The sequence below is a fragment of the Lynx canadensis genome, chromosome D1 (genome assembly GCF_007474595.2).
Source record: "Lynx canadensis isolate LIC74 chromosome D1, mLynCan4.pri.v2, whole genome shotgun sequence".
In the NCBI taxonomy this organism is placed as follows: Eukaryota; Metazoa; Chordata; class Mammalia; order Carnivora; family Felidae; genus Lynx; species Lynx canadensis.
The window spans coordinates 30,949,519-30,963,841 of NC_044312.2; the positions used below are offsets into that span (position 1 = coordinate 30,949,519).

At 41.1% G+C, this 14,323-nt stretch overlaps 1 protein-coding gene across 1 annotated transcript in view; it reads left to right on the top strand.

Annotated features, from left to right (window-relative positions):
- Positions 1 to 14,323, top strand: part of LOC115526213 (beta-galactosidase-1-like protein 2) — a 53,955-nt gene that overhangs the window by 36,466 nt on the left and 3,166 nt on the right. The window contains 4 exon segments of the mRNA XM_030333691.1: positions 10,015 to 10,158; positions 12,587 to 12,658; positions 13,169 to 13,256; positions 13,932 to 14,022. Of these exon segments, the coding sequence (XP_030189551.1) occupies positions 10,015 to 10,158; positions 12,587 to 12,658; positions 13,169 to 13,256; positions 13,932 to 14,022 (395 nt within the window).

Here is a 14,323-nt window from a genome sequence, read left to right on the forward strand (position 1 = left end):
AACTCTACTGAGAGACCAAGTGAAAAGTCAAGAGTGAAAGAAAGGAAGAAGTTTAATTAGAAATTGAATAGAAGAAGCCAGTGGATTGGAGTAGTCTGGGCTCTTATCCAGGATTTACTAGATATCCAGGGAATGGTGTTATTTGCCTTCAGTTGAAAGCCTTAGAGAGTATGGCAAATGTCTCCTGGTTGGACTAATTGGGACATGGTATTTTCTTGTCTAATGCCAAAAGTTTTTTCTTCCTTTTTTTTTAAAGTTTGTTTATTTATTTGAGAGAGAGAGAGAGAGAGAGAGAGAGAGAGAGAGAGAGAGAGCGCTCACTGCCCCTCTGGGGAGGAACAGAAAAAGAGGGAGAAAGGGAGAGAGAGAGTATGTGTGTGAGTAGGGGAGGGGCTGAGAGAAAGGGAGAGGGAGAGAGAGAGAAAGAAGAAAGAGAGAGAATGAGAAGGGGAGGGAGAGAGAATCCTAAGCTGGCTCTGCACTGTCAGCACACAGCCTGACTCAGGGTTCGATCTCATAAACTGTGAGATCATGACCTGAGCCAAAACCAAAATTGGACACTTTCTTGACTGAGCCACCCAAGCACCCCAAAAGTTTTTCCTGCCAAAACTTCTATATTAAGGATCCTTTTGCTCAGTGCTAATTTCTTATATCTTCCTTTGCTGAAGCTGGAGCTTTCCTGGGGAAAGTGACAAATTTCTTTATATTTTTCAGGGTATGGGGCACTGCTAACAGAGAATGGAGAATATACATCTGAGTACCTCGTATTTCAAGAGTTTTTTACCTCTTCTTTTGGTATCTAGCAACAACCTCAATCTGAAGGATAACTCAGCCTCTCAATTCGTCTCTGTCTTGTGAAGAGGAGATTGAGGGAATGGATAAAGATGTGTTTTTTGGGAGATGTCCACTTTATTTTATCATTAGGCACTGGGGATTCAAATATACACAAAATACAGGGCCCACCCTCTAGGTGCTTAACATCTAGGCCTATGTTTCTTAGTCTTGATTATACATTGGAGTCTTCTGTGGAACTTGTAAAAGCCAGAGGTGCCAGGCCCTTCCCAGAGCTGTTAGATAAGTATGTCTTGTTGAAAAGGGGGGGGGCAGAATCTGAGCATATTTATTTTCCCATTGGACTTTAGCAGATTCTGATGAGCATCCAAGGGTTTAGAGCTACTGGTCCAGCAGTGGGCTTGATGTACCACCTCCTTTTCCAGGACAGCAGGGCATCCTGCCTTAGAGCTGAAATAGATATGAAAGGAATCTCACTCAGTTACTGCCTACCTCATGGTTCTTTCTGGAATTGGGAAGAACTGGGCCCTTCATTCTTGGTGGTTTGGGGATAGCAGGGTAAATGGTGCCCTTGAATGGGTTGGAGGAGGATCTCAGAATGGCCCAATCTCCTATTTTTCATTGCAGGGGTTCCCATGCCTCAGCGACCAGATTTAATACCTAAGGCAATATATAGTCACCTGCTAACACCATACTACATTTCACTGTGGGATGTCATACCCTACCTAAAGGGAGGTAAGCTTTTTCTGGGTGTAAAAGCATGGGATAGCCTTTGGACAGAAGAGAGAGGAGGGAAAGGCTTAGCTCAAAGAATAGGAAGTAAATTACTAGGGAACCCAAAACAATCCTTAGCCATTTTAATTCCTTCTCCCAATTTTACAGTTCAGAATAATAAACCTAGAATAATAATTCGGGAACATACAGAAAATTTAAATTTGAAGAAACAGTATAAACATTACAGGATATTAGGAAATGTCCTTTCAATAGTGTAGCCAAGAAGAGATCCCTGCTTCTGAAGATGGTTACAATAAAGGCACACTGATTGAATCTAAGGCAATGATTTTTAAACTTTTGGTTTAGTAGGGGGACTCCTTCAAACTCACTGCAATATTCAGTACATAAGGCATGTACTGGTTAAATCAGGGGTGGTAATTCTAAGGCTCTGTACTTACATCCTATGAGTCAGCCATCCTTTCCCTAGGATAGCACATATTAGGATGGCCCATGTGCCACTTCTGGACTTACCTGTAGGGTTTGAAGGAGCACAGTTTGAAAACTGTTGGTCTAGAGGAAACCTGCAGAGTTATTCGCATAATACTTAGTAAACATTGGTGTTTGGAGATTGTATTGTCAAGGTGTTGTTTGGGGAACTTCCAGTCTAATAGGGAGGAAAGGTGAGTACAGTAGCAATTAGGGATGTCATGGGTCCTATAGTAGAGGAATGAAGGCAGCACAGCATTGTCAAGGGAACACAGTGTTGTGTTAAAGAGTCTAAGCTCTGGAGTCAGACTAGGTTTGAATCTTTGCTCCAATATTTACCTTGGGGTGCTCATTTAACTCATTCTAAGTTTCCTATCTGGAAAATGAGACTAATAATTGCACTGACCTCACAGGAGTGTGGTGTGGATTAAGCCACTAATATCTGAACCTGGCACACAGTAAGTGCTGTGTGTGCTAGCTGCTGTATTATTATTTAGAGATATGGTCAGCACGCTGGACAATCACAGGACCCCAAGATTATATCCAGTTGAGGTGATTTTGAGATCCAAAGGATGATTAGGGGGCTTAATGTGAGGAACAATGGAGTAGATAGAAGAAGGAAAGGAATTTTGAGGCATAGTGGAAATCATTTGGCAAAGACAGGAAGGAACTACATGCTTGGGGAACTGGCAAATAGGACTGGAATGAAAAGTATTTGTGGGACAGCACCAAGTAAGGAACCAGGTAGCAATGTTGGGAGGGCTTTGTGTTTTGTTTTAAACCATTTCTTATGGAATTTTGAAGATATGAACAAATGGCAGAAAAAAAAGTAATGAACTTCTATGTGCTCAACACCCAGCCTCAACTTTATTAATATATGTTTCATGTAATATTGTTAAATGAAATTAATATTGTTTCATTTATACACTTGTCCCCTTCTTCTACTCTTTTTAACATTTTTGAGAGAGAGAGAGAGAGAGTATGTGTGTGAAAGGGGGAGAGGGGCAGAGAGAGAGAAAAAAGAGAGAGAGAGAGAGAGGGAGAGAGAGAGAGAGAAGAATCCCATGCAGGCTCCACATTGGAGCTCAGAGCCCGATGCAGGACTTGATCCCATGAAACTGGGATGATGGACCAGAGCTGAAATCAAGAGGCAGATGCTCAACTGACTGAGGCCACCAGGCCCCCCAAGATTATATAATTTCAGCTACAAATAATTCAATATGTATCTGAAAAGATAAGAACTCTTTCAGTGATTTACTAGGAAATATTTTTCAATAGTTTTTTTTTTTAATTTTGTTTATTTATTATTTGAGGAGAGAGAGAGGAGGGGCAGAGAGAGAGAGAGAGAGGGAGAGAGAGAATGCCAAGCAGGCTCTGTGGTGTCAGCACAGAGCCCTACTCCGGGCTTGATATCACCAACTGTGAGATCATGACCTGAGCTGAAATCAAGAGTTGGAAGCTTAACCCTACTGAGCCACCCCTGTGCGTCTCCTGGAAAATATCTAGTAATAGGCTCTTTAGAAGAAAAAACTCTGATTAGTAGTGTTTGCCAATTCCTGTTGTCTAAGTACTCCCACTATAGCTAATTTTAAAGCCTCTAGCATGACAACACTGAATACGAGGTAAAATACAGGGTTCGGGAAGAGATGTGCACCAACTGGCCACTCAATGAGCTGGTCCAGACTGGCTTATAGCAGAGCTCTGCTGAAATCATAAATATCCAGGGTTCAGATTTTCTCAATTATACTCAAAATTTTTTTAGCATTTAGTGTTAATATCAGGTCAATTGAGGTCAGTTAGCACATTGCATTTAGTTGATAGGGTCTCTTAAATCTCTTTTAATCTAAAGTTGATTTTTCCATCTGTTTATTGCATTTATTTTGTTGAAGAAGCTGTAGAATTCCCCCCACTTTCTGGATTTTGTTGATTAGGTCCCCATGTATCTGAGAACATATCTTTATATTCTCTACATTTTTTGTAACTGATTAGATGCTTGATGAGATTTAAGTTAGGTGCTTTTAAAAAATGTTTATTTTTTAGAGGGGTGGAGGGGCAGAGAGAGAGGGGAGACACAGAATCCAAAGCAGGTTCCAGCTCTGAGCTGTCAGCACAGAGCCCGACATGGAGCTCAAACCCACAAACTGAGAGATCATGACCTGAGCTGAAATCGGATGCTTAACTGACATGAGCCACCCAGGTGCCCCTAGCTTAGGTGCTTTTAAAATATTGTTTGCAAGTATACTTCATAGGTGGTGCTGTATATATTTTTTATGCATCATATTCCAGGCACATAATGGCTGGTCATTTCTGTGTTCATAATTGATCAGTGGGTTCAGGAGTAGTTAGCCCAGTCTATCCATTGTCAATGTTCCCATCAGACCTTTTTACCTAATGGTTTTAGCAGTCATTAACAATTATTACCTACAATCCAATATTTCACTAAGGCTTTTAAAATAGTATAATTCTAATTCTATCATTCCTTCTGCATGTATAACACGTGAAGTCTTCTACGTAGAAGAACTTCCTTCACTAATTTTCCTGTCACCTTGATGTACAGTTTGTAAAGAAAGTTAGTACAGAAATTCAATATTTTCTTTTATCAGAAACTGAATTTATTCCTGGATATACCTCCAAAGGTGACCAATGGCGTGTTTTGCTGATTATTGTCTTTGATTATAACTCACAATTAAAAATATATTTTTAATTGAAGTATAGTTGAACATGTAATATTATGTTAGTTTCAGGTGTACAAGATAGTGATTTGAAAATTATGTACATTACAAAATGCTCGGCACAATGAATACAGTTACTGTCACCGTACAAAGTTATTATAGTAGTACTGACTATATTCCCTATGCTGTACTTTTTAATCCCCGTGATTTATTTATTTTATACTTGGAATTTTTACCTCTTAATGTCCTTCACCTATTTTCTTCAGTCTTGCCACACCCTCCCAATCTGGCAATCATCAGTTTGTTCTCTGTATTATGAGTCCTCCTGTTTGTTTGCCTTGTTTTTCAGATTCCAGATATAATGAAATCACATGGTATTTGTCTTTGTCTGACTTATTTCAGTTAGTATAATACTCTCTAGGTCCATCCATGTTGCTGTGAATGGCAAGACTTTATTTTTAATGGCTTTATTTAAAAGTAAATATTTATTACTTCTTTGGCCATTCATCTATCAGTGAACATTTAGGTTGCTTCCATATCTTAACTATTGTAAATAATGTTGCAATAAACATAAGGGTACATATATCTTTTCAAATAGTGTTTTTGTTTCCTTCAGGTAAATGTCCAGTGGTGGAATTACTGAGTCATATGGTGTTTCTATTTTCAAATTTTGAGGAATCTCCATAACTGTTTTCCACAATGGCTACACCAAATTCCCACCAACAGTGCATGAAAGTTACTTTTTCTCCACATCTTTGCCAACACTTGCTATTTTTTATCTTTTTGATATTAGCCATTCTGACTGGTGTGAGGTGACATTTCATTGTGGTCTTGATTTGCATTTCCCTGGTGATTAGTGACATTTAGAACTTTTTAATGTGTGTATTGACCATTGGTATTTCTTTTTTGGAAAAAATGTCTATTTAGGTCCTCCGCCTTTTTTTTTGATTATTTGTTTTTTATGGTATGAGTTCTTTATGTGTTTTGGATACTAACCCTTTATTGGATATATAATTTGCAAATACTTTCTCCAAATCAGTAGGTTGCCTTCTCATTTTGTTGATGGTTTCCTTTGCTGTGCAGAAGCTTTTAGTTTGATGTAGTCCCAATTGTTTATTTTTGCTTTTGTTTCCCTTGCCTGGGGAAACAGATCCAAAGAAAGATTGCTAAGGGTGATTCAGTCCAAGGGTTTATGGCCTGTGTTTTCTTTTAGGAGTGTTATAGTTTGAGGTCTCACATTGAGGTCTTTAATCAATCAATTTTAAGTTTATTTTTGTGTTAAACATGGTCCAGTTTCATTCTTTTTGTGTGTAGCTATCCTCCCCAACACCATTTATTTTTTTAATGTAATTAATTAATTAATTAATTAACATTCAAGTTAGCATACACTGCAATAATGATTTCAGGAGTAGATTCCAGTGATTCATCCCGTATGTGTAACACCCAGTGCTCATACCAAACAAGGGTCTTCCTAATGCCCCTTACCCATTTAGTCCACCCCCCCCCCACACAATACCTCCAGCAACCCTCAGTTTGCTCTCTGTATTTAAAAGTCTCTTATGGTTTGTCCCTTCCTTGTTTTTATATTATTTTTGCATTCCCTTCCCTTATGTTCATCTGTTTTGGATCTTAAATTCCACATGAGATCATTATATGATATTTGTCTTTCTCTGACTGACTAATTTCACTTAGCCTAATACCCTCTAGTTCCAGCCACAATGAGAAATACTCCATTGTGTATAGATACACCACATTTTCTTTATCTTTTCCATACTTTGGCTATTGTTGATAGCACTGCTATAAACATGAGGTGCATGTGCCCCTTTGAAACAGCCCACCTGTATCCCTTGGATAAATACCTAGTAACCTCATCACCATTTATTGAAGAGACTCTTCCCCTTGTATTATTGCCTCCTTTGTAATAGAATTAACTTGTCTTATTGTGGGTCAAGGTTGGCTCTCTCCTCCTCAGGCCCAGAAGTTGCTTTGGAGGGACACTGGTGTAGGCCAGAGCTGCCCAGAAAGTATGTAGTGGGGCAGTTGTCACTCTGAGGGGACTCTGGTCCCAACTGAGGCTGTGCTTTGTTACCTGCTTTGGAAGGGTGCCTGCCAAGCTTGGTCTGTAGGAGAAATCCAGGGTGGATCAAAATGGTGCTATGTAAGGTAATGGATAATGTCAGAACTGGCTCGCTTTAGAAGGACCAGGAAAATGGCTCCTATCAGTGCTTCTGTTCTGGGAGAAATCACCTACAGATCTCTGACCCTCCTGAGCACATGCCTAAAATCAAACAATAAATCTCCTTTTGCATAACCCAGCTGCTTTTTCAAACTGCTGCCTCTGTGCTGAGTCTTGGACCAAGTGATACATCATTCTAGCTCTTTAATGGCAGACACTTTGTTCCTATAGCCCTGTGATTCTCCTGCCGTAGGCCCTGCGTGACTTTCAAAGCAGATGTCTTCCTGGTATAGGCCTCCAGGACTAAGGTGCCTGATGTAGGGCTTGATCCCCTCGTCCCTCAGGGATGAGGAGTAATACTGTAATACTCCTGTAATTGCCTGTAATACTCCCCCTGCTTATGAGGGTGTGTGTGCCAGGGGTTTGGTTCCGTGCATCTTGGCCTCCTCTTTATTTTCTAGCTATTGGAACATCAGTTTTGCCAGTCATTTTGTTTTCAGAATGAGCTGTACAATGTTCACCTGTCGCCTTGATGGTATCGTGGGAGGAGATGAGGTCAGAATCTTTCTCTGCCATCATGTTTCCAAGATCCTCCTGAAAACTCGCCCTTCTCTCTTTTGTTTTTTAACGCATGAACATATTTCTACCTCATTGCAGTCTTCCTTTTTTCCCCCCAAGGAAAGATCATTAATGTTTTGACCCCAATCCATGGATAGATATAAGCAAGTTACAATATTCCCTAAGGCTTAAGATAACAATGTTACCCTGAATTACATAATTTTATAGCTAGTTTTGACCATGGATAATTTATGGATTCTGAATATTATAACCAGAGCCTAGCCTAAAATCATATGGTATTGCAAAAAAGATGCATATTGGGTTGATCTGCAATCATTAGAAAGTTAAGGGGTGTTTTCTTTCATTAGCATTGTTGCGAGTAGTTTCTTCTTCCACTGGTATTGCTAAAAATTGCTGTTTAAAATTTTCTATGCACCCTAATTTAAGACAACTATGCTAGATTAGTTGTTTCATACTAGTTCATTTAGGGCTTCCATTGCACTCCTCAAAGGTTTTATGTATTTCCAAATGCTTTCATGACTCATAATTTATCCAGTTCTGAAGGATTATTGAGTGTACCTTGATCACTACATAAACCATCTTTGAAACAAGATTTGTTGACAAATCCTGGATTTTCTGCAAGACTCATTAATTTCAGTTACTTCTCCTGTTAGAGGAGAATAGAGTTCACTAGCAGTTTTCACACTTTCCAAGCATCAAACTTCTCTTGTTTGTTCAATTTTGTCCCAACTCAGACACACTACAGTAAACAACATCTCCTAAAGCTTCCTGTACAAAATTTCTGATTCCCACTGTTCCAATACCATTTTCTGTTGTTATCCATTCACATTTCTGTGAATTTACTCTTGGAGAGCAGAGCGGGTGCCTGCACTCAGCCCCTGGCCCATGGCAGGCAGGGCATGGCAGGTACAGAGAGGGTTTCCAGGCTGCAGGCCGCATGCTCTGCACCGCTCCTAGTGCCCTGTGCCTGCAGTCATTCCTTTTGATACTCGAATTGTCCCATCTCCTTTAGGCTGGCTCCTTTGCCCTCTTGACAGGAGTCCAATAGCTTTTGATATCTTCTTTGCATTTTGGTCCCCAGGATGTTTCAGGCTGTGTGGCTCCACAGACTTGAGTATTTCTCCAAGGCAGTCTGAAGGGCCATGTTTTATACTGAGAAACTTGAACATTTCCCTTAAAGTTGTAGGAAGCTATTTTTATTTTATTAAAAACTTCTAATGTTAATTTATTTTGAGAGAAAGAGAGCGAGAGAGAGAGAGAGAGAGAGAGCGAGCATGAGCTGGGGAGGGGCAGAGAGAGAGAGAGGGAGAAACAGAATCTAACAACAGGCTTCAGGCTCTGAGCTGTCAGCACAGAGCCAAAGCGGGGGCTCAAACTTGGGAAGGGAGAGATCATAACCTGAACCAAAGTCAGGCACTCAACCAACTGAGCCACCCAGGTACCCCTGTAGGAAGCTATTTTAAAACTTTGTAATTTGATGACCAGCTTTGCATTTCAGAATGATATCTTTGGTAGCTCTATGGGGGAGGGAGTAGACTGAGGCCCTGTCAGAACAATGAAATTGAGTAGAAATCTACAAAAGTGGAGTTTAGATAATGGGAGTGAGGATTAGATATTTTGAGTCAGACTCTAAAGAGGTGATGACTCGTTGATGGGAGATACTGGAGAGGAAGAAGAGGGGGAGACATTGTTCATGCTTTTTACTTCTTGACTGGGTGGTTGGTGTTGCTCTTTTGGGAAGGAAAAAGAGTAGGATGGGTCAGGTGTGGTGAATACAGTTTGGGAGATACTGTGTTAGAATCATCTAAGCATTTTCAGATGAGGAAGTCCAGGGGTGCTGGATGGCTCTGTTGGTAAAGCATGTGACTCAATCTTGGGGTTATGGGTCGGGCACCATTTTGGATATATAGATTACATTAAAAATCATTCACTTAAAAAAAAATTTCCAGATAGAGAAATCCAACAGATGTGGGGTTAATAGACATTAAGTGCTTTAGGTCAGTGTTAGATAAGCAGATTCATGAATAGAATAGTCATAGTCAGACCATGGGTTAGGATAATTTCTCTTAAGTAGGCTTCACGCCCAGCATTGGAGCCCAATGTGGGGTTTGAATACATCTGAGATCAAGACCTGAGCTGAGGTCAAGAGCCAGAGGCTTAACCAAGGGAGCCACACAGGCCCCCAGGAGGATTTATCTTAGTGTATGAAGGTACAAGAGGAAAAGGCCCAAGGGTAGACAGAATCTGGACCTGGAATGGAGTTCCTGAAATCTGGAGTCTAGTCCCGACCTATTATGAATTGTTGAGCAAGTTCAACAGATCAGTCTCTTTCCTTGATTTCAGCTTTTCCATCTGAAAAATAAGAATACATTACTGTCTAGCACATGCAGAAATATATGATACTGGTTTGGAAACAAAGGGCATTTATATGTGACACTTAAGCATGATTATCATTACATATTCCTTTGTTATACTCCTGTCCTTGAGACTCTTGGGGCGATTCCTTTGGAGAAGTGGGCTTTGGGTTCAGGTTTCTGAAATTTTTCTCTCCAACCTGATCATGCAGCCTGGTTTTTGTTCCTGTTTCTGCCACAGGCCATCAGCTCTGTCAAGCCCATTTGCATGGAGAAGCTGTCTGTGAACCAGGGGAATGGTCAGTCCTCTGGGTACATACTTATGAGGTTTATGATCTCCACTGGTGGCCTCCTTAACCACAAAGCAATCATGTTGAAGACCGAGGTCAGGTAGGGCCACTGGATGGGTCCCCCAGTGACATTTCTCTGCTGTAAAACCAGTGGTGTGGCTAAGGTGAATTTCTAACTGATAGTCAATCTTTTTGACCTTCAGAATCACTATTTCTTAACCTCCTGTCGCTTCAGTGAATGTTTGATATGTAAGCTACCGCTGTCATAGGTCTAAGATATGTAAACATTCCCAAGGTGGGAGTTACTCATTGAACCCTTATAGGAGTGATGGGATTCTTTAAGGAGACTGGGAGGAGCTTCAGAAGTCCCAGTTCTTATTGTACAGCAATCCCTACATTTAAATAACACATTACTATTGGCTTTTCTCATTAATTCACAAAACACTCATCTAAGATATTATTACAAATGACACCTCAGAGAAGTTTAATGGTGTTGACTAGAAAACAGCAGAGCTTAGTGGAAAGGCTTCAACATTGCACTCCAGTTAAGAGCTGGCGGAGTTTCCTCAGGTCTGGTGAAATTCTCCTTCTTTACCACCTCTGCTGCCATTTGTGTCCTCTTTTTCCAAAGGTGCTGGTCTCCTGAAGGTGACACCCTCCCTCCTTCACCTGAGCTGCAGACCCAGATTCACTGTTTGCATGAACATTTTTCTTCACTTGATATTATGTGTCATTGACTTTTCAAACTCCTCACCGTCCGCACCAGATTCATTACCCTCCTCATCCTGTGCTCTTACATCAGTCCACAGACTGTAGCCTCCCAAACTGAAAATGCTGCTTCCTTCATTCTCTCTTTTACTTGTTCTCACCTGGCTCCTGCATGGTGGCAGTATTACTCAGTGGGTCTTCTTTCTTTCTTTCTTCTTTCTTTCTTTCTTCTTCTTTCTTTCTTCTTTTCTTTCCTTCTTTCTTCCTTCCTCTTTCCTTCCTTCCATATTTATTTATTTTGGTGGGGGAAGGACAGAGAGTGAGGGAGACAGGATCCCAAGCAGGCTCTGCAGAGCCCTACTTGGGGCTTGAACTCAAGCACTGCAAGATCATGACCTGAGCCAAAATCAGGAGTTGGATGCTTACCGCCTGAGCCACCCAGGCAGCCCTCAGTGGGTCTTCTTTCAAACTCCATGCTGACATTGCCTTAGAAGCGCCCTTGTATCTTTCCTATACTACTGTTAGAGCCTCATAACTCTATTTCAGATAGCTCACTTTTCCCCTCTTCCTTGCTAAATCCCTCCCTCACAGTGCCACCCATTTCCTTCCCAAGGTAAAATCCTCAGCATTCCACCTGTCCCGCCTACAGTCTTCCATTGATTTTCCCAGTCACTTGCCCATATGTTTGTAATAGCCTGTACTCTGCTGGGGTCAGGACTTGTTACTGCCTCCTCTGTGCATCTGTGGCATTCTGTTCTCAGCTTCATGTTAGCTATTGTGAAGTGTTCTAATCATTTCTTTGTGTCACTCTCCAAGTTTCTCAGTGGCTGGGGTTCTGTTTTAAGCTTGGTGACTCCTTGCCCAAGTTATTCAATAAATACTTACAGAGTATATACACCTTGTAATTAGACTCTAAATAGCTTAAAGAGTGAATTCTGTGTTCTGTATAACATTTGTGTTTTTAATATTTGTGGATTCTAATTTTTATAGTTTCCTAGTCCAATTTCATTTGAAAATTATAACCTAACTCAAATAATCTCAGAGGAAAATTATGTATCCTTCTGTGGTCCTGCATGGCTAGAGCAGATTCTTGAGGGTGACTTCATCTGAATCTGAAGCAGTATAACAGGTAATAGAAAGAAATGGAGTATGGAAACCAATTTGACAATAAATTTCATATATTAAAAAAAAAAAAAAGAAATGGATGTACATCCAGATCATTCTTAAAATGAGAAATAGTGGTGGCAGAAGCCTTTCCAGATTAGGATCTGGGGAAACCTGGAAGATTGGATTTATTATGAGAATGAACCATGCAGGCCAGACAGGTGGATGCCTGCTGTACTTGTAGCCCCTGCCTCCCCTTAGGCCACCATTTCTTTTACTTTTTTTTTAAGAGAGAGAAAGAGTGCTAGCCATAGAAAGGGAGAGAGACACAGAAAGAGAGAATCCCAAGCAGACTGTGTGGATCCATCCAGGTGACCCTGACACCATTCTTTCACAATATCCATTAATTCTATACCTTCCTTTTCTCCTCATTCCTTGAAGGTCTTTTGAGTTTCATTATTTCCCTCCTACCCTGTAGTATAGCCAGGGCCCATATTTGGCACCAGGACATTTTTCTTTGGACTTTTCCTTATATATCTCATGGCTCTATTGCTTTGAATATGTTTTAGGTTTGTGAACTTGTAGTCACCTTGTAATATTATGGGAGACAAAGTTAATCATTCCCCTAGAACTTGCCTTCTTTGCTTTTCCAAGGATCATTTTGTCCCTTTTCTTATGAGGACCTAATAGTGCTCTTCTCTTTATTGGCAGGTGTTTTTGAATGAGAATTATCTAGGGGTCCTGGACCATTTCACTAACCAGCTGACTATTCCCACCAAAATGGTATATAATCCAATGTTAATATAATCCATGGACTAATAGTTCAACGCCTGCCCAGGCCGCAGGCTCATTGTAAGCATGACCTGGCCCAGTGATAGCCGTTTTCTCTTCCACTTGGAATGTTCCTTGCATAAGAACTCACCAAGGATGAGGGAGAGTTGTATGTGTTTCTAAATTATAGGTATACATGCTTTGGGTGAACAGAACTTCACCACATTGGATATTTGCTGCTCAAAAAAACTCTAGGTTTGTTGCCAGCCTCAAGAGTCTCTTGTAAAATATCCAAGTGACTATTTTCTGAAAGGTTTGCTATGGGGTTGGGGGTGAGAGTGGGGGAATATGAAGAGCAGGAGCCCAAAGGTTTGCCTCTAGAGCTGGAGGTCTGCATGTTTCTGAGGTCTGCTGTCTATCTGTCACCCTGCATATGACCTCATCTGAGTTTCAGAGGATTCTTAAGAGATCTACAGAAGAATGCTTGAGTGGTACCCATTCTAACTGGTCTGTCTTGGACAGGACTACAAGGATATCCCAACACTGAGGATCCTGGTGGAGAATCAAGGCCGCCTTGCCTATGAGCAGGACATCAATAAGGAGAGAAAAGGTGGCCCCCTTCCTTCCAAGGTGGAGAAGGTTGAGACCTTAAGGCACTGAATTCCTGTCATTCTGAGGACAGTCATGGCCAAGTGCATGGTTTGGAAGACAGCAGGATTTCTCAGCCAATGAGACAGTCATGTGTAGAAACAATGATGAAGTCTTGCTTTGCTAGGAGAGGATGATGGTGCTTTCCCTTAAGTGTGTTCTCTCATTACCAAGCCAGAGGAAGTCTTTCCTCTTCCAGAAGGGTTTTAAGGAAAGCTGTAAAAATATGATTAGAATCACTCACTGGGACCTTTGATTTTTTCCTTCCCTAGAGCTCAGTGTCTGCATGCTGGCCTCCCCCGGGCTCCTGGACGCAGAGTCACACACACCTTCCTTCCCCTGCTCCAAGTGCTTTAAAGTACTTGGGAGTTAAAGGCAGCCTGAACTGCTGTGCTGGCCAGACCTGGCAGGAAGTGCAGTGACTTTGCACTGTTAATATGGGAGATACAGGTACACTTTAAGAGGTATATGTGTGTAACTGAAGGAAGAATTTATGTAGGATTTTGCAGAAATCTTCCATATGATGAGGCCAGGAAAGCATTCTCCTTCAGGCAGAGCCCTAGTCACAGCCTATTCACATCTCTGTGTTCACATCCCTGCTAGTCTTCTTTGTGTTCCCTTTATTCCCCTCCTACAGGATTAATTGGGGATATATATCTGAACAATTCTCCATTAAGAAGATTTAAAATCTACAGCCTGGATATGAAACTAAATTTCTAAAAAGGTGGGTGCCAGACCATTGACTCAAGGTGATTAATCAAAGTTGTTTCCCATTTAGAGATGGAAAGAAGCTCTCTGAGCTTCTAGACTAACCTTCTTGGTTTCAGATAAGAGAAGGCAAGATCCAGAGTGTTGAAGGAAATGACCCCAAGTTTCACAGTTGTCTGAGGCAGAGTGGTGACCATCCCCCTCATATCACCTAACTCCTGGTCGGGTGGGTTTTTTCCTCCATCATGCCCCCTGAGAGGCATATGATTGTGCTATAAAGTGGATTCCAGGCTCAGGTAGAAAGGAGCCTTACCTCAAAAG